Source organism: the organism of the source record quoted next, unplaced genomic scaffold (genome assembly GCF_019419815.1).
Source record: "Pyrus x bretschneideri cultivar Hongxiangsu unplaced genomic scaffold, Pyrus_bretschneideri_v1 Contig21, whole genome shotgun sequence".
Classification (NCBI taxonomy): Eukaryota; Viridiplantae; Streptophyta; class Magnoliopsida; order Rosales; family Rosaceae; genus Pyrus; species Pyrus x bretschneideri.
Genome location: NW_025999513.1, coordinates 5468473 through 5496419, shown reverse-complemented (window position 1 = coordinate 5496419; position 27947 = coordinate 5468473). Strand labels below are relative to the sequence as shown.

Below are 27947 nucleotides of genomic sequence, written 5' to 3'. Positions count from 1 at the left end.
AATAATGTATTGTAGAAGAAGGAGAAGACGATGCTAACAACCAGCACAATCTATCACTTATTTTACAAAATTGGAGTCGTTAATAACTCTGGTTGGTTAAAAATTTTTGTAAACGATGAATTTTGTTAGATTAGCCACTAACGAGGTCCGAACTTACACCGTCATGCAAAGACTCAACTTCTTTTCACTATTGTGGTACAACGCCACTTGTTCTTATTAGTTAAATTGAGATACCTATTAATAATTTTACATAATTTCAAGAAAGAAAAATAAATAAATCATGAGCGTGGTGCTCCCCTCCCCAGAAATGCGAGTAAAGCAACGCATTCGCTCATCCGTGCACACAATCTTATATTTAACTTTTTATTTCTAATCCGCCAAGCTGAGTTTCCTTCCGAATCTTGCCAAACGTCACTGTGAAACAGTCGATACGCAAGCAAGCAATCACAATTAAAACGCCAACGATCCCATCAAACTTCCCAACCTCCTACAAGACTCCATTAATACAGAAAATATCAGCTCTTGAAATCCAGAACCACAGAGAGAGAGAGTGTGGTAGTACTTTGCAATCCAGAAAATGGGCAGCAGCGGAAAGGGCCGGACAGTTCTGGAGGTGGGAGCCGACGGCGTCGCTCTCATCACCATCATCAACCCACCTGTCAATTCCCTCTCGTTCGATGGTACTTTCCTTCCCTCCAATTTTACCCATCACAAGTTTTGATCTTTGGGATTTTGATTTGTTTATTTTTGTGGGTTTTCAGTTTTATGTTCTGCAAGTATTTGTATATGTTTCAATAGTTAACTGGGTAGCTGAAATTTTTATCCTTTGATCCATAATTTGATTCAAATAAGTATACTGTCATTAACCAAAACGTGTTTAAATTCTACTAATTCCCCTCTCTCCCTCTCTGTGTTTCAGTGTTGTACAGCTTGAAAGACAGTTATGAGGAGGCCTTGCGAAGAAATGATGTGAAGGCAATTGTTATAACAGGTATATGGGGCAATTTGGTTATCGTTTTTCAAGAGCTGGGGCTGTTTGCTAATGAAAATCATGTTGGTTGGAGCAGGTGCTAAAGGAAAATTTTCGGGTGGTTTCGATATTTCTGCTTTCGGTGGACTCCAAGGGGGGCAGAAGCGTATGTTTAATTTTTTCATGTTTGTATTTTAATGATCTAGTAAATAGTATTTCATCACTACGTGGTCTATTAAGTTCCCAACTCCCTGGTTATGTGTTGCAGAGGTGCAGAAGCCCGGTTTTATATCCGTGGAGGTAATCACTGACATTTTTGAAGGTAAATAACTGTTTTGTTTTGTGCTTTTACTTATTGTATATCCCTTTTACAAGAACGGCATTGCTTGAATTGAACTGTGATGGGTTGCTTGATTTTCCAGGTGCACGGAAACCGTCAGTTGCCGCCATTGATGGCCTTGCACTGGGGGGAGGTTTGGAGGTGGCAATGGTATGTGTTGCAGTTGTTTTGGAGTTTTGACTTAAGGCTTTCATACTGGATTTTGTTTGATGAAATTTTTATGTTCTTGTGTCAGGCATGTCATGCCCGAATATCGACTCCTACTGCACAATTAGGGTTGCCCGAGCTGCAGCTTGGACTCATTCCCGGTTTTGGAGGTATGACTCCAGTTTTTTTGAATTGATTGAGTATCTTAATTTAATACTGAAATACCTTCATGTTGAAAGCTTAGATGAGAGAGCTGGTTTGTTATCAATAAACTTTACTGAGACATTGTATCAAATACTGTATTCATCTGGTTGGCGGCTGAGGCTGTCCCCTGTTCTGTGAGCTCATCTTACTGGCCATGAAAAGTGAAAAGAAAAAGCATACAGTTGCAGTATCATATCAGAATGTATATGGCATATCGGCATTGTTGATATGATATTCTTGCATATTTTAGATTGCAGTCACATGAACCTGTATTTTCTCAGGAACACAACGGCTTCCACGTCTTGTTGGAATATCAAAGGCACTTGAGATGATGCTGGTGTGTTGTGCGTTTGGTCATTTCTAAACATCTTAATATCTTGTATAGTTTTGGCATGCTGACTTTATTAATACTGATTAAATTCCCTCCCCCATTTCCTTTTGTGTATGCCCGATTAGACATCAAAACCAGTTAAAGGGGAAGAGGCTCATGATTTAGGCCTTGTCGATGCTATTGTTTCACCTGATCAGTTGGTAAGCACTGCACGTAAGTGGGTGTTGGATATCTTGGAGCGTAGAAGACCTTGGGTTGCTAGTCTTCACAAAACCGACAAGTTAGAGCCCCTTGGAGAAGCTAGGGAAATACTTAAATTTGCAAGAGCTCAAGTCCGGAAGCAGGCTCCCAATCTCAAACACCCATTGGTTTGCATTGATGTTGTTGAGGAGGGTATAGCTTCTGGGGGTCGGTCTGGACTTTGGAAGGTCCTTATCTGTTTCCATATTCTCTTTTATTTTGCCGAACATATCTGTTTCCATATTCTCTTTTATTTTGCCGAACATATATACATGCAATGGTAAGACACAGTTTCTGGCTATTTCAGGAGGCTGAATCATTTCAAGGACTTCTGCAGTCAGACACTTGCAAGAGCTTGGTCCATGTCTTCTTTGCTCAACGTGGAACATCAAAGGTTTGACACACAACTTTTCCTGATTCATCTCTACTATATAACCAACCTGCATCCTGTGATGGAATTTAAACTGGATGATGAGCTTTTAACTTATTTCCCTACTGTTAATTTGAAAGCAATTCTATCAAATTCAACTATCTTTGTTTCCTATTGAAGCAGGATGATTGTGTGGATGTTTAAGTTTGGTCAATACTTAGTTGTTTAGCTGCTTTTTAGGAAGTTAGAGGAGTTTTTTGCCATGCTTGTTGAACTTATACCTTAGTAACTAAAATTTAACTAGTTTTGGTTGAAAATTCATAAGAACACGCATCTCTTAAAAATTGGAATTGCGCTTCCGAGTAACAATTTTAATTGATGAAACGTAGGATAGCATTATTGTAAAATTGGTTACTAACTGATATTTGACCTTATCATAAAACCACATTTTCTTTGATATAACTTTCTAATACGTGAATTGTTGTCTCATAACTGTATATAGGTACCTGGGGTTACTGATCGTGGTTTGATGCCTAGACGAGTGACTAAGGTTGCTGTCATTGGTGGAGGGTTAATGGGGTCTGGAATAACTACCGCATTGATTCTTAGTGGTTATCCAGTGATCCTGAAAGAAGTAAACGATAAGTTCTTGCAGGCTGGGATTGGTAGAGTCAGAGGTGAGGCTAGAAGTCCTTTTAGAATTTAAGGTTCTACTTTAGTATTGTATTTTAAATTGATATTTTCTTCTAAAAGCTTAATCTTTCATTTATTTTCACACGTGTAGTAACAAATAACAATGCTTCTAAAAGTTTTATTCTTGTAAGAATTTAAATAAAATACATATTATTTGTTCCTGTGTATAATATCAGCTCGTTGTCAAGTATTTGTGATGGCAATCTGCTATAAGTTGTCACTTTTCTGGTTCAGCCAATCTGCAGAGCCGTGTCAAGAAAGGGAAAATGACTCAAGAAAAGTTTGAGAAGACCGTCTCTCTTCTTAAGGGTGTCCTGGATTATGAAAACTTTAGAGATGTAGATATGGTCATAGAGGTAATTATTAAAGCATGTTCGATTTCGTTCACCCTTTTATATTATTTTGGCAGATAGGGGAAAAGGTCTGACATATTCATCTTCTATGCTTGAAATAGGCCGTTATTGAGAATGTTTCTCTAAAGCAGCAGATTTTTGCTGATCTTGAAAAATATTGCCCACAACACTGCATACTTGCAAGTAATACTTCCACAATCGACTTGAATCTCATTGGAGAGAAGACCAAGTCTCATGATCGGATTATTGGTGCCCATTTCTTTAGGTAATACTGTGAAGTGTTTGTTTGTCCTGGTTTTTTCTTTTTTCCTCAATTTGCTAACTTGAGAACTGATTGTGCTCTCTGCTCAGCCCGGCACATGTCATGCCACTTCTGGAAATTGTTCGTACTAATCAGACATCTCCCCAAGGTATTGTTGATTTGCTAGAAGTTGGGAAGAGAATAAAGAAAACACCAGTTGTTGTTGGGAATTGCACAGGATTTGCTGTGAACAGAATGTTCTTTCCTTATACGCAAGCTGCTCTCTTACTTGTTGAACGAGGTGCTGATGTTTATCAGATTGATAGGGTAATCACCAAATTCGGAATGCCTATGGGTCCATTCAGGTCGGTAATACTTTTGTGAAAACTTATGATTTGGTGGTTCCTGCATTTTCCCTCCCACAAAATTTCCTTTTTCTGTCATTAACCTGAGTTTGATATCCTATATATTCATTCAGATTGGCTGATCTGGTTGGGTTTGGCGTGGCAATTGCAACCGGCATGCAATTTGTTGTGAACTTTCCTGAGCGGACATATAAATCAATGCTTATCCCCTTGATGCAGGAGGACGGGAGGGCAGGTAATAATTTGTTGTTAGGCTTGTAGTTGGCTGGTGAAAATTTATTTACCAACTTCGTACTTATACAGTTATACTCACAGATCATAAGTATTTTTCATAAGAGAATAGATTCCTTACATTCTTATTGTCTTAGGTGAAACTACTCGAAAAGGGTTCTATACTTATGATGATAGGCGCAAAGCTAGCCCAGATCCTCAATTGAAAGGATATATTGAGAAGTCAAGAAGCATTTCGGGTGTTTCCATAGATCCCAAGGTCTCTCTTTCTCTCTCTCTCTCTCACTCACCGACACCCACACACACACCCCCACTATCTCCCTCATGCAATTGCTGACACCGTCTGAATTATAAATTATAATAGTAACAATTCTGACCCAAGTTTGTGACATCTCAACTCAGCTACTGAAGTTATCAGAACAGGACATAGTGGAGATGATATTTTTCCCTGTTGTAAATGAGGCATGCCGGGTGCTTGCTGAAGGCATTGCTGTAAAAGCTGCCGACCTTGACATTGCTGCAATCATGGGAATGGGTTTCCCACCATACAGGTTTGTATTTATAGTTGGGAATACCTTAAACGCCATAAGATGTGTAATAACTTGTTTGGGCGCTTCTGTTTAGGGGAGGTCTCTTGTTCTGGGCTGATTTACTTGGATCCAAGTACATATATTCAAGATTGGAGGAATGGTCAAATACTTATGGTGAATTTTTCAAGCCTTGCGCCTATTTGGCTGAAAGAGCTGCAAACGGGGCTCCTCTGGTAAGAAATCTGAACTGTTATGTTTATCCTGCAGTTTCATTGATTATACCGAATTGACTTAGCGTTGCATCTTAAAAATACTAAGCCCTTAATAGGCTATAAATTGGGCCAACGCTTTTGGTTGAACTGCTTGTGATTTACTGGTTCAGCAACGCTACGAATCTGAACTCTATTATAACTTACATGCCTATTACGTTCCATCAAAACCAAGAGGCTTATATTATTCCCGTACATTTCCTTCCCCCCCCCCCGGTAAGCCTCTAACATGCACAGAATTGCACAGCTGAACGTTACTGTGCAACATGAACCCAATAATGACTTTGGATTGTGGAATTTTCTGGATTAGATTACTGATTATGGCATATTATTGGTATATGTTGCTCGTTCTGCATGCCTAATAGCGCTTTCCACTGCTCCCTTGCAGAGTTCTCAGTCGAACCAAGCAAAATCTCGGTTATAAGAAACTTTCCCGGTTGCACGGGGATCGACGGTTGCAGTTTTCTTCAGTCCCAAGTATCCTTCTCCTTTCCATGTTTTAGATGGCTCAGGAACAAATGAATAATGTAGGAGATATATGGTATGGCAGGATGTGTAATAACACCTGATAGCTTGGATAATAATTTTTTGAAGAAGGGATGCTTCAGGTCTAGTTCACACATTGGCTTTTCTTTCCTGAGAGGGGAAATTTGTCACTGTGTAAACAAGTAATTGATATAAAAGAACTCTCTTTGTTTTCTCTCAGACTTATATGCCCATACAAAATTTATTTTCTCATTAATGTGCGATTCATTCTTAACATACATAACGTTGGATCAACCGTTCAAGCACTGCTTGGTAGGGTTTTGGCAACTACTCGAGAGCGAGACTGTATTTCTAAATCTTAATGAAGAAAGAAAAGGCTAGATAATGTTAGCAAAAATTGTTAGTTTTCCAAAGTACGTAATTTCATGCTTGAAATTCACGTGTCAACATTTGAATGAGAAAAATGAGTAGAAAAAGATAATGGAGAAAGTAACTAACATTCCTTTTTTTTCCAAATAAAAAAAAAAAAAAGGAAAAAAAAAAAGAACTTAACATTCATTTTGTATGTAGGATGCATATTTTTATTAATTAATGAAATCTTCTTTGTCAACTAAAAGAAGGTGAAAAGACAAATTAGTCTTCTATCACAAAAAAAAAAAAAATGATGGGTAATAATGTAATTTCACAGGTTCAAATTTTACTGTTTTTTTATTGAAGCCTCACCTACAAGTAATGTTAAAATACCTTCAATATTAAAAAAAAAAAAAAAAAAAAAAGTAAAAATAAAAACAAAAAGGAAAAACCTTCCACTCCTCCCACATTCTCTCTCTCCCTCTCTCCTTATTTTCTAAAAAAATGTGTTCATACACACAAAGTATGTAAGCAAATGCTAGTATAGTTATAGGACGTAAAATATGCATAAACTAGGGGCAATGTGACGATAAAAACCGACTATTTGTTGACGAATAATTGTTATGTATACTAATTACTATATTTACTTCGTTACATCTTCAATATAAGTTGATGAATAAATGTAGTATAAATACATTCAATTATTTAATTGATAAAGCCAAAGAGCAAAATATGTTAGGAACATCAACATGTGCCATCACAACAAGGGTGCGGGTCTACTGTCTCTATTTTAAGATCTCTTCTCTAATCACTTGACATGTATCCACGCACGTAACTAGATAATTAACACTATTAACTTTAATATATAAAACATAAAGAATAAAATAAAAGATCAAAATAACCACCTTCTTTATCCCCTCCCGTACCATGACTTCCTTCCTTAGCCACAATTCACCACATCAGCCGCAACAGCCACCCCCCACCTCGTCATCACATAGCCTCTTTTTTCTCCTACAACAGATTAGGTATCATGGACGTAGTGATTAATGGTCAAGGAATCGAATCGAATTGATCCAGACAGAAAAATCTAATCGAACTGAATCGGAGTCGACGATTCCAATCGATCCTACTAAATCATAGTCGACGATTGAATCCGTGGCCATTACATCCAAGCACCCCACCGACATTAGGTTGTATAAAAAAATAAGAACGTTCGGACCATATTCTATATTTGCTAGGAAAGTGACAGTACGTACCCTCAGCTACAATCTCTCACCTGCCAGATTTGGCCCATATTGCTTCATGCATGTTTGGAAATAAGTCGCGCATTGGATGCATGATGCTTCTCTATGTGTAGTACTTTTCTTTGTATGGCGTGACATAATTCACAAAAATTCGCTTATGCTCCAGTATGTTAGATGACACTGTCAAAGCACGTGATGATCGAATAAATTTGGGTTTGTGTGGTTGTACGTAGGTACCAAACGGGATAGGGTTTCTTCTGGAAACGACGCAGCTAGGGTTTCAAATGGCGGACTGTTGGAAGAAGGAAGGCAACATGAACCCCTTCTCTCATCCTCTGCTCTAATGTTCCTAAATCATCGGTTCGAAGTGGAGGAGCCAGACTTCTAGAGGAGGAGGTGCTGGCACTAAGAAGGGGAGGAGAAAACTGAGGAGAAATGCGGGGAGGAAAATTAGAATTCGTGAATGCTTCAATTGTATTCCTCTCACTAGGAGGATGTAATGTTTATGAAACATAATTGAATAGGGCATAGCTCAAATAATGAAAACGTAATTGAATAAGAAGAGAGTTTTTATGAAACCAACCCCATCCCAATTGGGCTTTGAAATAGACCAACATATATAATGTTGGACTTCTTACTCACAACCCAATACGAAAAAACATTGGGCCTAACGAATTTACCATGATCATCCATGAAGCCACATCCGGTCCGACCAATAAAAAGAAAAAAAAGAAGTTAATTACGTTAACATGTATACTTCGAAGAAAAAAAAAATATATGTGTACTTCGAGATCTTTGTTATACATGGAGAGAATCTACTTTAAGAGAGAGGAATCGGTCTAGGCCATACAATAGGCCAACCACTTATCAGGTATTAAACTCAACACTAATATAATATGTCACCGTTATCTATACAAGTCAAACTTGAGACTTTTTACTTACAAGTAAAGAAAAATATTATTACAGTAATACTAGTACACATCGTTTGGTAAGAGTGATAATAAGTAGTGAATTTGATCAAAGTGTCTAAAAAAAGTTGTTCACTTGCATTACAAGGAACGAAATGTCAAAAGTGTTTCACATAGAAGATGCAAGTCTTGCGTATAATAACATTGAAAGAAAATCATGTTATCGCCCCGTCAAGTCCAACAACGTTAAAAGTATTCTAAAAATATTCATCATTTGTTATCTACAAACTTTACGCTGGAAACCCTATTTGTTATTTAAAATTCAATTTTGCATCTAGTTAAATATTTTGGACTTTCAGTTTCATTAAAGTTTCTGCTATATTTACCATTTCTTTAAATTTTGGATGAGGATCTCTTTTTGTGGAAATTCCTAGAATCTGGATGGAATCCAAATCCTATAATTTTGAGTTGTTATATGGAAAGGGATCATCTCCGGATCCCTTCCTCCTAATCCACTAAGTTCGGAGATCCAGGCCACTAAAATTTGATCCAACGGTTAAAGTTATTATAAGTTTTAAAGTGAGCCCCTGTTTGTAGCAATTGGATCAAATTTCAATGACCTGAATTCTCAGATTTGATGGATTAAGAGGAAGAGATCTGGAAAGGATCATTTCCTTGTTATACAATCCTAGAATTTCAAAATAAGGGGGCGCTTACTTACCCTTCTTAGCCTTCACTGGATTGGATTGGATTGTAGTCTTGTGTTTGGTGGCTTGCGAGACTAACATTAATGGCACTAGGTGAGACTCGCTTTCACAAATGACTTCACTAGCCGGTCTTAGTGAGCGACCCCTACACCCACGGGTTTAGCTAAGACCTTCCATCATCCTCTCTCGCCTTCGTCCACTCTCGCTGTATCCTTTATCGCCTTCGTTTGCTTCACTGCCCTGGGTTCATCGACCTCAATTTTCTACGGCATGGGCTTCAATGAAAGCTGGAACTTGGAAGATAGAAAATTTTTTACGGCTGGGTTCATCCATCTCGGTCTCCAATTTTTGACAACATAGACCTCGACCTCGATTTCGACAGTTGGTTCATCCATCTCTGTCCTCAATTTTCGACGGCATCGACCTCGACCTTGATTTTCGATGGTTGGGTTCATCCATCTCGTCTTCCTCCACCCACCCCTTGTCGTCTGCAACTCCAATCCCTGCCCATGCCCATACCTAGCCCCACCCACCCGTGTTGTCTGCAACTTTAATCCCCACCCATGGAAGAAAAAGTGAAGTTGGATGGGAAAAGAGGCAAAGGGAAGAGAGATAGGGATTTGAAGGGAAAAACTAAGCAAAGGGAAGAGAGATAGGGATTTGAAGGGAAAAACTAAGGGAAGAGAGAGAATGAGTTGAACAGAAAAACTCACCATGGATGCCATTGAATTGGCGATGCTAAGCTTGAGAAGGAGGGGTTGGGGTTTTTTGGGGGAAGGCAAATCTCCCTTTTTTGTGATTTTAGTTCGAATAGTCTGTGCAACAGAGGGAGAAAAGGAGCGAAGAAACTTGGATATACAGAGGAGAGGGGAAACAGACGGCAGGGAAAAAAAAAAGAGGTTAGCTGGAAAGAATGATTCTAGAAAATAAGAAAAAGATAAATTAATAATAGAATATTCATAAATATATATTAAGTAAATAATAAAATATTATAGATATAGATTAAATAATATAATATGAGAATCTTACTTCTTAGTCCGATACTGCATCAAACGCTTCACTAAATCAATCTAGTTTAGTCTAGTCTAAGCTAGTCCAGCTTAACCCCAAAAGTTAGTTCAGTCCAAGATAATCTAGTGCAATAAAAACATCTTAAAAAAAGTAATGGCCCAAGATTGCCGAGTGTATGAAGTGAGTGACATGCATGCCTTCGAGAAAAAAGGCATTTCTGCACATGCTCAGCTCGTACCACTTTTAACTTAAACAAACATTATTTAATAAAATAAATTTATAAGCTTTTCTATATAATATATGGTCCTCTTAAAGTCATGTTATAACGACAAAGGTTTTGTCTTATTTGTTACAAAATATTATTGCCTTCCTATGACCACCTTAGACAAGTCTACTAGTCTAAAGGGAAAAGCAAAAAAGATAAAAAAGATAAAAACAAAATCTTTCTTCAGTTTAACGATAAATTTTTTAGTGTGTCAGTGGTACAGTGTGATACTAGTATCATAATACAACTAGTTGAATACTTGAAAAAAGAAAATTTCTAACCATAAAACTTGATGTGTCAGATCGTATTTCCAGCACACTGAAATATTTCTCCAACTCAACATCATGCGGGAATACACTCTTGAGTAGTTCAACTTTTGGGTGCATGGAACATGATGCACAACCAAGCCCGTTGTTTTCGTGAGTGAGTCGGCCAAACAACTTAGGTGGTCTGATTGGCCGGACATTGGATTTCTCTCTCTTTTGTCACACCCGGCCTCACGAGGACTCATACACGTATGCAAATGTGTTGGAGTAAATGTAGAATTATGGAGAATAATCTAAATGATGATTTTGAGGTGCAACTTGAATCGTTTCCTTAAAGTGTTATTTGCCTCCGCTCGAATGAGTTTGCTAAAGGGTTCTTGGCAAATCACTTCTAGAATACAACAAAGTATGGAATATTCGATTAGCAAAACTGAATTGTATTCCCTTAGAAATAACTAGAAAGAAATTGTACGAATGTGATGGAGAGAAAAGTGAGCAAGGTATGTAGAAACAAATTTTTGAAATTGTGTGGGAAACATTATGCCACAATAGGTATTTATAGGCATTAAAGCATCCATTCATCGAACCCTTTCATTTTAGTTGAAGATATACAACCCTTCTTAATAGTGTTCACCCAAAAGATATGTCTTCTATTTAATATTTTTAGAAAATAAATATTGACTAATTACATCTTTTAATTCTACTTATACAATTTGAATAAGCATCATGTCTTTTAACCAAAAGTTGCAATCATTCAGCAAAATATATAACCGTAAAAGGTTGAATAAAACACAACCCTTTGTAAGGTTGCTGCCCTTTCAGTGCAAACACACATGCAACACAACGCAACCAAGTCATATATATAATATAATAATAATAATTTATATATTTATTTTTGAAATCTCTAACAATCATTCCCAATTTCAATAATATAATAACATTTCTCTCCTTATAATTAACCACAAACATATTGATATAATCATGCATACAATAAAGGTGTCTTTCGAATTAAACCTTTAATTAGTGTAAGTAATTCAAAGTTATAACGAATGCGATGGTGACCAAGTTTAAACCACCTATTCTTATGTTAAAATTGGAATCACTACACACATGATTATGTCTTATTTCCTTAAAGAAATTTATGAACTAATTAAGCACTATTATGGCCTTGTGCTCCATCCTGGTTTCAGGAACATTTATAAGAGAAAACCCAACTCTTGGTAAAAGCGACACCCCTTCTTATGTTCATATAGGTGAAGTTCTTTCCCATGTCCCTGCTATTATAGATTTAACTACAAATAACCTCAGTAAGATATAAAACTTATCCTCCTAAACGTAGCAGTCTTGCACTGATCATCCTGGAATGAGCTATATATTAATTTTCAGTGCTTTCACAACCACTTAACAATAACTTTTTATTACCCATTAAACTTTTAAACTAGTGATGTTCTAGACAAAGTCAGCTTACCATTATTGGTGGCTAATTTTCAGTAAAGGGTTTTGGCCCCATTCCACTAGATTTACTAACTGCCAAAGCTCTTGAAAGTGTTTTTGCTAACAGATTCGCCAAGTTATTACTTGATTTAACATAAATAATATTAATAACTCCATCAGTTATTAATTGCTTGACATATTCATGTCTCAAGCTAATATGTCTAGACTTTCCATTGTATACCTTATTGTATGCTCTAGACAAAGTAGCCTCACTATCACAGTATAAAGAAATGGATGGCATTGGTTGTGGCCACAACTCTATTTCTAATAACAAATTTCTAATCCATTCCACTTTTTTACCTGCTACCGCAAATGCTATAAATTCAGATTCCATAGTTGAATGTGCTACACATGTTTGCTTCTTTGAAGCCCAAGAAATTGCTACTTCAACAATTGTAAAAATCCACCATGATGTAGACTTATTATCATTAGCACTTGTTATCCAACTTGCATATGAACATCCTTCAAGTACTGCTAGAAACTCATAATAAGTTAAACTCAGGTTTATAGTTCTTTTAAGATAACCAAAAATTATATTTATTGCTTTCCAATGAGCAGTACTTAGATGACTAGTGTATCTAAAATGTTTTCTTACTGCAAATGCGATATTTGGCCTGATACAATGCATAACATACATTAAACTTCTGATTACACTAGTATACTCAATCTGTGCAACGGACATACCAGAATTATTAAGCAAAGTTTCACTAGGGTCATAAGGGGTATTTGCTTCTTTTATTTGTAGATACTTAAACTTAAGAAGCAATTTTTGTATATAATGTGACTGACACAAAGCGTAACCCCTACTATGCTTCTTTACTTTAATTCCCAAGATAATATCTACTTCATTCAAGTCCTTCATCTTAAATTTTGAATTTAGATACTCTTTAGTTTCAGATACACCTTTCATGTTTGTACCAAAAATTAGCAAGTCATTTGTTAATAGTACAACCTCTCACAACAACAATGTACCAGATTAAATGTTTACTTAGCTATTAAGCTTAGCATGGTTAGTGATTAGTTGTACATTATGCTTAGCTGGCACATATGGTTAGGATCGGATATTTATGTATAAATACCTTGTGTAATGATCTGTTGATGTTAATGAAATCACAATCTTATTTTACTCTCTCTCTACAATTCTCTCTCTCTATCTTTCTCTATAACTGAAATCTCTTTCTAGATTCTCATTTTCTACATGGTATCATTACCAGTGTCTAACCGACTTCGACCCTTCGCTTCCCTCTCTTTCTTGAAACATTCTTATGTTTCTTAATTTTCATATCTCCCAAACAGGTTGCTGCATCTTGGATTTCTTTATTTTCGTCCTCAACTCACTAAATTAGGTTATGGCGACTGCTACGAACTTCTCCAATTCTCCTTCTTCACCTAATTCCCCAGTGAATCTCCCTCCCAGCAAGATCTCTAATCCTTCAATCATGTCGATTAGATCGATTTCTGTTGCAAATGTTACTGGAATGATTCAGATGAAACTCAATCATCAGAACTAAATCACTTGGCGCAGTCTCTTCATTCCTGTACTGAAGCATTTCAAGCTTCTTAGCCTCGTCAATGGTGAGGATCTCTGCCCTCCTGAATTTGTTCTCAATTCCTCTGGATCTTGTGTTCTTAATCTTCTTTATGAGACCTGGTGCGAGCGTGATCAAATTCTGATGATCTGGATCAACTCAACGCTCTTCGAAGATCTTCTTCCTTTGACTATTGGAATGGAAGACTCTCGTTCCATTTGGCAGTCTCTTGAGCGGCGGTTCTCTGATGCTTCACGTACACATGTTCATAACCTTCGATCGAAGATCCAAATGATTCAGAAATGTGACTCTTCCATGACTGATTACCTTAATTCGATCAAAGATATCTCTGATAAACTTCTTGCTGCTGGTGAACAAATTTCTGAATCTGATCTCGTTGCATACATTTTATCCGGTCTTCCTGATGACTATGAGTCATTTGTTGACTCTATTGAGACTCGCAATGAGTCTGTGATGGCTGATAAACTTCATGGCCTTCTACTGAGCAAAGAGATCTTGCTCCAAAAATGCAAAACCAGAGCTTCTTCCTCATCTACTGCACCATTTCATGCTTATGCGGCACAATCTAACACCTCTAATGCTTAGTCAAACAGAGGTAATTCTCGTGGTCGTTTCCAAAATCGACATTGGTACAATCAGATCGTAATTTTGGGGGAAACAAACCTAACAACTGGAATCCCAACTATAGTGGTATTCTTGTTGCTGGCCCTTCTCGTTAGACATTTGGTCAATCCAACTCCTCTAGGCGCTCTGTTCAATGTCAGCTATGTCTTTAATATGGTCACTGGGCTTCTACATGCAATCGTCTATCTTAATTTTCCTCGAACTCGAATGCACAATCTCCTATTGTAATGTCTGTTATGAATGCCTATGCCCCTCCTAGCTATTGGCTTACTGATAGTGGTGCATCTCATCATGTCACACCTGACCCTTCTACAGTCAATTCTGCAATTCCATACTCTAGCAATGATCCACTGCTTGTTGGTGATGGAAAAGGTCTGTGCATTTCTCATACTGAATCTGCTTTCATTCCCACATATAATGCTACCTTTAGATTGAATGATGTGCTTTTAGTTCCTCAGGCATCTCATAATTTGCTCTCTATTTACAAGTTTGTATATGAAAATTGGTGTTCTCTGACATTTGATCCTTTTGGATTCTATGTCAATGACCTAAGAACTGGGAAGATGCTTTTCCCAGGGCCCCAGTGAAGGAGGCTTGTACCCCTTCTACTAGAATGCTTCAAATGGTGTTTCTAGGATTGCAATCTCACCAACTGCTCTGATGATTGCTAAGGCTCATTTCCAGATTTGGCATCAACGTTTTGGATATACTTTTAGTGGCATTTTAAGTTTTGTGGTGAATAAAAATCATCTGCCTGTAATTGGTTATGTTATAAATTGTTTGTGTGCACAGCTTGTCAATTAGGCAAAGCTTCTTGACTACCATTTACAACTTTTCCTTGTACATCCACTAGGCCACTTTAATTACTTCACACTGATGTATGGGGTCCCTCTTCCACATCTTCATGTACTGGATACAAGTTTTACATAATAATAGTGGATGACTTTACTAAATATAGCTGGCTTTATCCTCTATACTTCAAGTCTGATCTTTTCTCAACTCTCAAGACTTTTATCTTAAAGGTTCAAACTTTACTTGAGCTCAAAGTTCAGTGTATAAGATCTAATTCAAGGGGTGAATTTCTGAATAAATCATTACAAAGCTTTCTTAATGATCAAGGTATCACCCATCAGTTGAGTTATCTTCACATTCCTGAGCAAAATGGGTGTGCAGAAAGGAAGCATCATCATGTTGTTGAAATGGGCCGAACCCTATTATCTCACAGTGGTTTACCTACAAAGTTTTGGGTTGAAGCTTTCCAAACTGCTATATATTTTATTAATCGATTACCTTTTCAGTCTTCTGTGATCAGTCATTGGGAACTTTTATTTCATGCCTCTCCCAAGTATCATACCTTAAAAACTTTTGGGTGTGCTTGTTATCCATAATTAAAACTGTATGCAAGTGACAAGTTGGATGCCAAGAGTAAACAGTGTGTATTTCTGGGTTATAACTTGAATCACAATGGTTATAAATGCTTTGATCCTGTCATTAATAGGCACTCTTTTATCTAATCCTAATTCTTATCGGTCCACAGTTGGTGCTTTACAGTATCTCACATGGACACTACCTGATTTAGCCTTTGCTGTTAATTAAGATTTAGCCTTTGCTGTCAATTAAGTCTGTCAACATATGCATTCTCCAAGAACTATTCATCTTCAGGCAGTCAAGCATATTTTGACATATTTCAAGGGCACTATTGATTCTGGTCTTTAGTTCACTAAAGGCACTAATGCAGATTCGGCAGGTTGTCTTGTGGACAGAACATCCACCAGTGGTTGTTGTGTTTTTCTAAGCCGTAATCTCATCTCTTGGAGTGCTAAGAAACAAGCAACAGTAGCTAGATCGGCAACCGAAGCAGAATATAGGTCTTTCGCTTAAACTGCTGTTGAAATAACCTGGGTGTGCAAAATTTTGCAAGATATCTCTTTTCCTTTGTTAAAGACTCCTGCCATATACTATGACAACAAAAGTGCAATTGCACTTGCATTTAATCATGTTTTCCATGCTAGGACAAAACATGTTGAAATTGATTATCACTACATCCGGGAGAATGGTTTACTTGGTCATATTGGTGTGTATCATATTGCTTCAGCTCTTTAAATTGCTGATATTTTTACCAAGTCTTTAGTTGCTGATTGATTTGCAGATCTTACTCACAAGCTCTCAGTTCGATCTCCTACCTTCAGGTTGAGGGGGTGTGTTAAGAGTACAACCTCTCACAACAACAATGTACCAAATTAGATGTTTACTTAGTTATTAAGCTTAGCATGGTTAGTGATTAGTTGTACATTATGCTTAGCTGGCACATATGGTTAGGATAAGATATTTATGTATAAATACCTTGTGTAATGATCTGTTGATGTTAATGAAATCACAATCTTATTTTACTCTCTCTCTACAATTTTCTCTTTATCTCTATAACTGAAATATCTCTCTAGATTCTCAGTTTCTACATCGTCGACATATAAACATATAACAACACCATAATCATTTGTGAATTTAGAGTATATGCATTTATCAGCACTGTTATGTCTAAATCCATATGATAAAATGACAATAAAATGACAATAAAATGACAAAGTCAAACTTTTCATGCCATTGTTTTGGTGCTTGCTTCAATCCATATAACGATTTTACTAATTTACAAACCTTCTTTTCATTCCAAGGGAGAACAAACCCTTCTAGTTGTTCTATGTAGACTTTTGCATCCTAATCACCATTTAAAAATGTTGTTTTCACATCCATTTGATGCACATGCAAATTATATAAAGATGCCAATGCAAACAATATTCTAATTGGTGTGAGCCTAGCTACTAGTGCATATATATCGAAATAGTCTATTCCATTTTTCTGCTTAAAACCTTTGGCAACCAGTCTAGCTTTAAATGTCTGAATAGACCCGTTTGTATTGTATTTTCTTCTAAATACCCACTTACAACCTATTGTTTTTGATCCTTGAGGCAAATCTACTAAAACCCATGTCTGATTAGATATTAATGATTCAAATTCATTATCTATAAAGTCATTGCTTTGCTTGGACTTTTAGGATCATTCTCAACATTCAACAATATGGGTATTTTTTTAAGAACTTTTTTTCTATTTCCTTTGACTAAAAATACAATAGATTGAGACAAAATAAAATCAGAGCTTAGAGTCTTTTCTTTTCTTACTCTTTGGTTTTTCTTTGGTTCATTAACAGTTTCAGACTGTTTTCTTTTCTCATCTTGAGAATGACTACTAGTCGGATTAGAGAAAAGTGTATGATCATTCTCTTTTCCAGACATTGAGTAGTCATTATAGAATTTATTTTCTATAAATTTGACATCTTTAGACTCAACTATTGTATTTGAGCCTAAATTAAGCAACCTATATGCCTTTAAATTTTCTGCATATCCTACAAGTATGCTTTTAATTCCTCTTGGACCCTAACTTGGATCTCTTAGGGTCCAGTGCCGTGTAAAAGGCTACACAACCCCATACTCTCAAATATGACAAATTTGGTTTTCTTCCCTTCCAAATTTCATATAGTGACACATGTGTCTTCGTAGATATAATTCTATTGTGCATATGGCATGCAGTAAACAATGCTTCACCCTATAAATATTTTGGAGTATTAACATTAATCATCATAAAATTAATCATTTCAGTGAGTGTCCTATTTTTTCTTTCTGCCAAACCATTTTGTTGTGATGTATAGGGTGCAGTTCTTTGATGTATAACATCATACTCTTCACAAAAAATATCAAATTCATGTGAAAAATATTCACCACCTCTTTCACTATGAAGGCATTTAATTTTCCTTCCTTTTTGGTTTTGAACTTCAGCTTTATAGCGCTTAAAACACTCAAAGGCTTCATCTTTATTAGACAATAAATAAACACAAGTGAACTTAGAACAATCATCTATAAATGTGATAAAATATCTTTTTCCTCCTCTTGTTAAAACACCATTAAATTCACATATGTCAGAATGTATTAAGTCTAATAAATTTGTATTTCTTTCATCAATTGGAAAATGTTTCTTAGTCATTTTCGCTTGAATACATGTTTCACATTTATCATTGTAATCATCATTGCAAGTAATTAAACTAAGTGTATGCATGCATTTTAAAGATCTAAAATTTACATGTGCTAAACGTAAATGCCATAAATGAAAGGAAAATTCAACAGTATAAGCAGAAGAATTCATTTTATTATTAATACTTAGTTTGAACATTCCATTACAAGAATACCCATTCCCAACAAACATTTCATTTTTTGATATTATTAACTTGTTCGACTCCAGAATAGTCTTTATACCGTTCTTACATAATAAATTTGCAGACACAAGATTTTTTCTAATTTATGGAACATGTAGTACTTTGAGCAACGTCAATTTCTTCTCAAAAGTAAATTGAAGTTCAACGGTTCCTTTTCCTAGAATTTTGACGGAATTATGATTCCCCATTAAAACCTCTTGATTGGTCGTTGATGCTTCATATGTCTTGAATTGTGCCTTATTATTGCACACACATATAATATCCCCTGAGTCGAGCCACCAATCAGAAGATTTTATTGCCGCTGCCATATTCAGTTCGGTAATCATGCCAATATGCATAATTAATACCATTGCAACTATGTTATCAATTCCAAAATTTTCCACTATGTTTGCGTTATTGGTCTTATTGGCATATTCCCCACTTGCTTTTCTGTGTTTACAATCACAAATGTAATAGTCTTTCTTTCCACAATGGTAGCAGACACTATTGGCATTTTTTTTATTGTTGTTGGAATTGATCTTCTTAAACTTCCCTTTGTCCATTTTGACTTTGAAGTTCTTTTTGTATTTGTTTCCTTCAACAATGTGAATTTTGGAGGAATCTTGATTTGCAAAATTCTTATTACGATTTCGAGTTTCCTCTTCAATTTGAATACCTTTTTGCAAATCCTCCAAACTAATATCTTCCACCATGTATAAAAGTTTCTTTCTATAGTTATTCCATGTTTGAGGTAATTTTGCCATAATAGCCCCAACTATCATAGGATCCAAAATAACTATTTTAAGTTCACAAAGCTTTGAAACCAAGACTAATAATTCATAAACTTGGTCTAGGATGAGTTTGTTATCAAACTCATAATATTTGAACATTAAAAACTTATCAGTACCTTTTTTCGTCGTTGTGTACTTGTGCTCAAGTGCTTTCCAAATTTCCTTCGGAGATTGAATGTGTGCATACATGTCATATAAGTGATCAGATAATGTGCCTAAGATGTATCCTCAACATACCAATTTATCTTCTTCATGCTTCTTTCGATCGGCAACTATTTTGTCCGAGTCTTTGTCACTTGATTCACGAATAGGCTCCAATTTCGGGTCCAACACATATATGACATTTAGAACAGTAAGCATGAAACGCATCTTGTCCTTCCATCAGGTGAAATTTGATGGAGCTTGTAGACATCTTGATTGATAATCTTCAAAGCCATGTTATCAGACTTGTTCTCCATGATGAAAATAACACTTTAAGATTGTTGGAGTAAATGTAGAATTATGGTGAATAATCCGAAGGATGACTTTGAGGTACGACTTGAATCGTTTCCTTAAAGCGTTATATGCCCCCACTCGAATGAGTTTGCTAAAAGGTTCTTGGCAAATCACTTGCAGGATACAACAAAGTATGAAATATTCGATTAGCAAAACTAAATTGTATTCCCTTAGAAATAACTAGAAAGAAATTGTGATGGAGAGAAAAGAGAGCAAGGAATGTAGAAACAAATTTATGAAATTGTGTGTGAAATATTATGCCACAATATGTATTTATAGGCATTAAAGTACCCGTTCATCGAGTCTTTTTATTTTAGTTGAATATATACAACCATTCTTAATAGTGCTGATCCAAAAGACATGTCTTCTATTTAATATTTTTAGAAAATAAATATTGACTAATTACATCTTTTAATTCTACTATTACAATTTGAGTAAGTATTATGTCTTTTAACCAAAAGTTGCAATCATTCAACAAAATATACAACCGCAAAAGGTTGAATAAAACACAACCCTTTGTAAGGTTGCTGTCCTTTTTGCGCACACATATGCTGCACAACACAGCCAAGTCATATATACATATATATATATATATATAATTTATATATTTATTATTGAAATCTCTAACAAAATGTCCTAGTTGTCATATTCTATCAAAACTCGCGGGATATTTAAAAAATACGTGAATAGAGTCTGGTGTTTCTCACGGTGCGAAAATGTTATGATTAGACAACCCTACCATATATTGACGGAATATTAAAAAAATACAAGATGAAGCCGGTTCGGCAGTGTACAATGTGTACCCTCTCAAGCTTCTCTATAAATCATGTGATCATTGTCATGTGGGTTTGAGTGTACGTGGCTCAATGTATTCATATTTCATAACAAGGGCAAATGCATCATCTGTTTTTATGTGTCGGCAGTCACCGTGGCCTATGGGTACGTGGGAAATAAACTATGAAAAAGTCCAACTAAATTGCACTTGCACCAGACAATCACAGCGAAGAACCCTATGCCAGGTTTCCATCGATCCTACTGTTGCTACCAAAATGTTTTGTTAATTACTTTGCTAATTATAATAGGGTTCACATGATTCATTGCTTCGCAAGGAGGTACACTAACCGCCAACGTTCGTTAATCTAGTGTCATTCAAGCTTCACTTAGCTTAACAAACCTTAAGCTCAAAATTTATAAACGATAATTATCCAACGCGAATGCCACCGATTCTAATTAACCTTGTGGAACGACGAATTCATAAAACAGAAAAGGTTGGGGCAGTAATGCAATGGCTAATTCAAACTACCATTTTTTTGAAAACTAAAACAGGTTCTCAATTTTTTTTTTTTAAAAAGAAAAATGAAAACAAAAACAAACCAAGTTTTGAAAGCTCACGAAAGTAGCTAGATATCGTTAATGAAAAACAGTTATCAAATAGATTTTTGCTTAAAACAATTGAAAATAAAGAAAAGTGCTATTCGCACATTCATTTTTACCTTCTACACGCTCTTGTTAAAGTTTGGCCATTAATCTTCTTCAGTTCATTCGATTGGATGACTAGAAATTGAGAGAGATGTGTGAAAAATTAAAATAGATGCATAGATAGCACTACCCAAAATAAAAACGCAAAACTAAAAACGAAGTGGTTACCGAACGACTCCTAATTTTTTTATTAGACTAAAAACTTCAAATGTAACAGATCTTTCAACCATACGTAAAAATATAAATCTGCAGACGCTTAAACTGTAAACGTACGGTGATTTGTACTAAGAAACCCTATTATCAGTGACCACACGTAGTAAAAGCTCGGAAAGCTCAATGTCTGTTGACCGAACGCAGAAGGAACCCTAACTAATTAGATAGATATAAGACCGGTCGTGCATGGATTCACGTGTGCAGGCGATGTCCAGCTACAGATAAGAGATTAACACCGATCGAGCGAGGTGGGATCCATAGTCCCATAACGTGAATAGTGGAGCGCGACTTACTGTCTCGAGCCCGACTAACAAAATTGATCAGTTGTCCATGCTTATGTATGATTTGTCAACTTCACAATAGGGGGACCTCTAATTTAATGAATCTCCCTTGGTTGATATGTTTCCCACTTCCACCAGACGACGAAGTAATGTCTTGTATGATAGTTTAATTAATATTGAACGTATTACACGTCCTACTTTGATCGACGTTTGTGTCTTAACATGACATTTTTAGAGTCGGTTCGTTTGCAACATGAAAATTTTAAACCACACGTAACAATATGTTATTAGTTTAAAGTAATTAATTTCTTTTTGTTAAAAGTTCTACGAACAAGTCCAAATTAGAAAATTCACAAAATTAAAAACGATTATATTGAATTAATTTACTTCTAATTGCAGACAGAACAGTGTTGTTAGATTTTCGTTCTCCCACAAACCAAAAGATGCAGCTGTGATTGGAGATTCTCCAATCACATCTGTTTATCGTATATTAATTCTTTTTGTTTAACCGTACGATATACGATAAACAAATGTGATTAGAGAATCTCTGAAAACCTCATAAAAAGGATCAGGATCCTCTCTCCTGTAAATCGAAGTTAATGCTGGACTGAGTCTACTTGCAAATAATTGGATTTTATTAATAAAATAATTATGAATATTGACATCATACACAGTTTAGGTTACAAGTATTAAGTAAAGGAAATGTTAGGAAATCTAATTTTGAAAACGAAATTTGCAAATTCATGTGTCATTAATAAGAATAAGTAAATTTCTCAATGTTTAAATAATAAATCAATCATTAATTTTCATGTCGTTTAGTTTTTAAAATTTTATTTCTAAATTTACTATCTCTATTGGAGGTAGATTGTCTGCCTTCCTGTTTGGGTGCCCTTCCCATCTTTTTCTGTTTGTGCGGTCACGGTTAAACCACATCAACATTTTATATTCCTATTACTTTTTATCTTATTATCTTTATAAAAAAAATTAATATAAAATATTAATATGATTTAACTGTGATCGTACAAAATAAAAAAAAATGAGAATGATATGCAAACAAGAGGGCAGACAAACTGTCTCCCTCTACATTACTTATTCAGTAATAGCGCGGCGTGAGGGATAGGGAGTGGGACTGAGTGGGGAGTAGACATGCAGGACACGTAGCATATAAAGCCTAGTAGCATTGTAGCATTGCTACAGAAAGTGAGAGCAGTTGACGGAATCTATTGCAGAAGCTTTTCTTCTTCCAATTAATTGTTAAATTTACTATATTATATAAAAGGTAAATTAACCAAATTCATTAATACAAATAGTTCATCTTTAGTACAGTGTCTTTTTTTGTCAAAAAAGATTACTTTCATTAATTAAACACTAATACAAGAAATAGAAAGTTTAAAGACAATTCAAATACAAGCATAGCCTAAATGTAAATATAATAGAAAAAGATAATGCTATAGAGATCAAATTAATTCTGAAACCAAATTTAGAAATCAAATAATGTGTCACTAATAAGCAATAAATATTTTAATAAATACTTAACTAATAATTCAATCATCAACAACCACATCATTTGGTTTACAAAATTTGGTATCCTTAGCATTACTCTAACAGAAAAACTCAAAATGAGTAAGCTCACAACAACAAAAACCCTAGATTTGGAAGAATGTAGACTCCACCACACCAGTTGGCCATCGCCAATCCACCACCTCCACCAAGAGGAAGAACTCATGAACAAACTGGATGAACAAAAAAATGGAGGTGAGCGAGCCACCCGTGCAAAAACCACTCTCATGATCCTACCAAATAGTGCTAAAAGTACTTTAACAACCACCCAACATCAAAATGCACCGTCGAGGCGGGATACGCAATGGGCGGATTAGCAGAGGTCGTTGGAGGACGGATGACGGGGAGAAACATTGGAGGAGAAAAGCGATATAGAAGCCCATATCTTAGGCAATCTCAAGGAGGTTGAGACAAGGCTCTCTAGAAAACTAGAAATTAAAGACCAAAAGAAAAGGATATGCAAAAGCCAAATAATGCAAAAAAAAGGGGGAGGAGATGAGGAAAAAGGGGAAGCAAAGAAACAAAGAGAAAGGGTTCGGAAGGAAAAGGGCAAATCAATCATAGGAGAAGATGGGTGGGGAGAGGGAGGATGCAAGGAGGGAGGAGGGCTAGGAGTCTAGGAGACTTGAGGGGATGGAAGGCAAGCTAGCCGCATACCCCAGGGCCCAAGCCAAAACCAGGGGTCGACGCCCAAGGGGCTTTCAAAAAAAGGGTTTTTGGGAGAGGGAGAACGTACATGGCTCTAGAGAGGAAACACTAGTTCATTGTCTAATGAAGAAATTAAGAGATTTATTTTTGATAGTCCAGTTTATTAAATAATCCAAAATTTACACTATGCGTTAACATCCAATTCTTGGACTACTCAATGGTCTCGAAATATTGAAAAAAAATTGAAAATACACACTATATTTTATTACAATGGGAATATTGAAGTGGTTAACCTAATTTTTAGTAGTTTAATTTTTGCATAATAGAGCTTTGAAAGAGATCTAAATATAAATCAGTTCTAATTATCAAACAACACTATGCACGATAAAAAAAAAAAAACGTAAAATGGGAAGGTTTATAAAAAACCTTATGACTCTGGCATTTCAATTTTACTTTTTCAGTTATCTTATCATCATGCAATATTATTACGATCAAAACCGTTTGCTTTTTAAACCATTAGGATTAAAGATAAAAATGAATCCGTGCAAAGTGCTGCAAACGTAGAGAGGTGGTTGAGCCTACGGAATGATCCTTTCCCTTCTTCTTTTTTTTTTTTTTTTTTTTCCTCCTATTTAAACGACGGCTAAACATCTTATATTAATTTTTTATAAAAATAAAAAATAAAATAAAAATGTAAGAGGAGAAGATGAAAGAAAATGAAGAAAAAGAAGGGAAAATTCTAATCCTGAGCGTACAGAGTCTCTTATAGATTCTTCGGCTTGGGCCGTCCGCAAAAATATTCAAGTGCTGGTGTCTTTTTACAGACTTTTTTAAGTCAGTATTCCACGTGCTCCTGGGGGTCTCTCTCTCTCTCTCTCTCTAGTGCATGATTATTGATATATTATTTTCTCCCAGTCAATTACACCTCCTGACCATCTCTGCTTACCCTTTTCTCTGTTTTGTTTGCTTCCACCCCCCATCTCTCCATCCAGCACAGAAGACCAGAAAAACAAAAACAGTACCCCTACCCATTGTGTAGAAAGATCAAACCTACCTCCCCATAACGAAAAGATTTGATCTTGGCAAACAGATTTTGAAAGATATGAATGCTGTAGCTGATCAAGATCAAGACATGGGAGATGGAATGCAGTGCAGTGACCATCCGTACAGAAGCAACCCAGGTGGGATCTGCGCTTTCTGCCTCCAGGAGAAGCTCGGCAAGCTTGTTTCTTCCGCCTCCCTTCTCCCCATCCACGCTTCTGCAACCTCTTCTTCTTCCTCCCCTCCTTTTAGATCTGACATCATCAATGCCGCCAATGGAGCTGCTGCTGGTCCGTCCACCCTCTCCGTCCACCCAACTTCTTCGTCATCGGCAAAACCCAGAAGCATTAGTAGTAATTCCCGCCACGACGATGAGTTTTACAACACGAGGAGGGCCAGGATTTCTTTTCTTTTGGCTAAGAAAAAGAAGAAAGTGAGTAATGGTGCTGCTACTACTGGTAACGGTGGTGCTACTGTTGCATCTTCCGATCGGGAAGCTGTTAACATGGTGTTTAACCGAAGCAAGTCTACCACCACCCCGCGGCGGGGCCACCATTTCCTGGATGGTTCAGAGGATTTTAGTCCAAGGAAGAGAGGCGGGTTCTGGTCGTTTCTGTATCACTCATCCACCAAGAAGTCGTCGCACGCTCTGAACAAGAAGGCAATGGAGAAGTCCAGCTTCAGAGACAACTCCAACTCCAAGATCTCTTCCTCCTCTTCCTTCACGTCGGTGCAAAAGGACTCCAAATGCTTGGGTTCTTCTTCTCTGAGGAATAAAAGCGAACACCTGGCGGTCGACGCGGACGACGACAGCAACAGCAGCCAAGCCACCGCCGCCTCCGCCTCTTCCTTCGAGCGGAAGGTCTCGAGATCCAGATCCGTCGGCTGCGGAAGCCGAAGCTTCTCCGGCGACTTCTTCGAGCGGATCTCAACTGGGTTCGGCGACTGCACTCTCAGAAGAGTCGAGTCGCAGAGAGAAGGAAAGCCCAAAGCCGTGCACCGCGGCGGCGAACACAACCACCACAACAACCACTGCATGAAAGAGCGAGTAAAATGCGGCGGGATTTTCAGTGGGTTCATGATGACGTCGTCGTCTTCGTCGTCCTCGTCGTCGTCTTACTGGGTTTCGTCCTCCACCGAAGGGCCGCTCGTCCACGTCCGAAGCCGGAGCTGGGGGTGGGCGTTTGCGAGTCCGATGAGAGCATTCAGCAAACCTTCTTCGAAAGATGGGAAGAGGGAGATAATTAGACAAGCTTCAGATAAGAACACAGCTCCAAGCTTGAATGCGATTCCTTCCTTGCTATCAGTCAGAAGTTGATTATCATCATCAACATAATACACATCAAACTCTGTTAATTAATTACATAATTTACTACTTATTTATTATTAATTACTCTATTAGCAGCTCCCTGTGTTTATTTTGGCTTAATTTGTTGGCTGGTTGGTTGATTGCCATTCCATTAGTAATGCAACACATTGTCTTGATCTTACATCGTTTAATTTTTCTTTGTAGACATTATTTTGTTACATAAGCAATATTGTGCAATATTATGCGAGGCGGTCAGGACTCAGTTAAGAGTATTCACTCATGAATGCAGAAGTTTTCCTTCGAATTGTATTTCAATATTCAATATTGTGCAAGGAGCTTGGAGCTCCATCACTAAAATATATCACTTACATTTGGAGATTTTACGTTACTATAGTGTTAAGAGTTCGTAACTCAGTTAGTTAAAACTATTTACTACTGCTTTCGAAGGTCTCTGTGGCCTGTTTTACACCAATCTTTTGGCAAGGGACTTGTAACACGTGTTTGATTGTACGTCTGAGGCCATGTGGTCGAATCTTTCCTTCTTAATAATCCAAGAGGAAAGTAATTTTCAGACTCTCATTTTTTTTGTTCTGACACTTCTTTCTTCTTCTCAGCTTTTAATGAATAAGTCAAAGAAGAATTACAGGGTGAAAAAATTACAATTCAATTATATTTATTCTTTCTATAATAAGGAAGATGAATGTTGAAGGAATTGATTCCATGAGGAAAATATGGGTGAGTGTTGCACCATAGTGAAGTGATGGAGGGCAGAGAGCAAATGCAGATGCTTTTTTTTTTTTGTTTAAACAAACGATATTATATATACCAATAGAGATGAGAGAGTGAACTAGTAATAATATAGTTAAATTTATCTTTAACGAGAATAGAATTTAATATATCTCACTTACAATTAAAAAAAAAGATCACTAAACTGTAATGTTAAATGATAAAGCAAATGAAGATGTTGACCGTCTTTTTTATGTAATTTGGACTGTTAAGTTATGGCAAATGAAAGAGTTAAAAAAAGTGTTGCATGTGTTGTGAGTTTCAGATGTCACATGCACACACATGTTTGATTGGGGTTTGGAGGAGCTGTAAGGTCTAAATAGATGGATACGTACAAATATCGGAGTGGCCCATTTTAGAGAATCCCCAGCACTATTTGGATTTTGGACTTACACTCCAATTATTTAATTTCCTTTATTTATGATGATCCTTTGACAATTACTATAATATACTTTTAATGGTCCCCACTTCCAGCTTTTTTTTATTTTTCAGAGTTTTCAAAGATAGACATTGGAAGTCACTGATTACTACAGTTTAGTAGTATTCATTTTCACTACTAAATGAGAGTTTTAGGTTCGATTTTCACCAAAGACGAATTTGAACCATATTATTGCTAGCCAATTGTGAGGTTACCCCCACCGTTTTTTTAAGTGTAGATAATATTATTTGTTAAAAAAAAAAATATAGATTGGAAATAATATGGGAGAATGATAGAAGTTTAGAAAGTGCAAGTTTTTTCAATTGGCTAATTTTAGATTGTAAATAATAATGCGTTTTGTGGATGTAAATTTTTGTTGTCTTCTCATTTGACGAAAATGCACCTGTAAAATAATAATACCTAAGATCGAGGCCAAGAGCCTCATGCGCCCATGATGAATCGGGGGGCTTTGGCAGAAGAATCTCCAATGCCAAAT

At 36.4% G+C, this 27947-nt stretch overlaps 2 protein-coding genes across 2 annotated transcripts; both read left to right on the top strand.

The window, feature by feature from the left end:
• The first annotated feature begins 491 nt into the window (after positions 1-491).
• On the top strand, positions 492-5989 carry LOC125477410 (glyoxysomal fatty acid beta-oxidation multifunctional protein MFP-a-like). Its single transcript, XM_048584477.1, has 18 exons — positions 492-680; positions 920-991; positions 1068-1136; positions 1239-1292; positions 1393-1460; positions 1546-1627; positions 1943-1998; positions 2118-2420; positions 2540-2626; positions 3105-3279; positions 3530-3651; positions 3750-3913; positions 4000-4254; positions 4368-4489; positions 4623-4744; positions 4888-5036; positions 5110-5248; positions 5673-5989. Exons 1-18 carry the CDS (start codon positions 578-580, stop codon positions 5706-5708), a joined length of 2178 nt encoding a protein of 725 aa, XP_048440434.1. The 5' UTR covers positions 492-577; the 3' UTR covers positions 5709-5989.
• Positions 5990-24709: 18720 nt separating this feature from the next.
• Positions 24710-26428, top strand: LOC103943673 (probable GPI-anchored adhesin-like protein PGA55). Its single transcript, XM_048584270.1, has one exon. It carries the CDS (start codon positions 25000-25002, stop codon positions 26254-26256), a length of 1257 nt encoding a protein of 418 aa, XP_048440227.1. The 5' UTR covers positions 24710-24999; the 3' UTR covers positions 26257-26428.
• The last annotated feature ends 1519 nt before the right edge of the window (positions 26429-27947 follow it).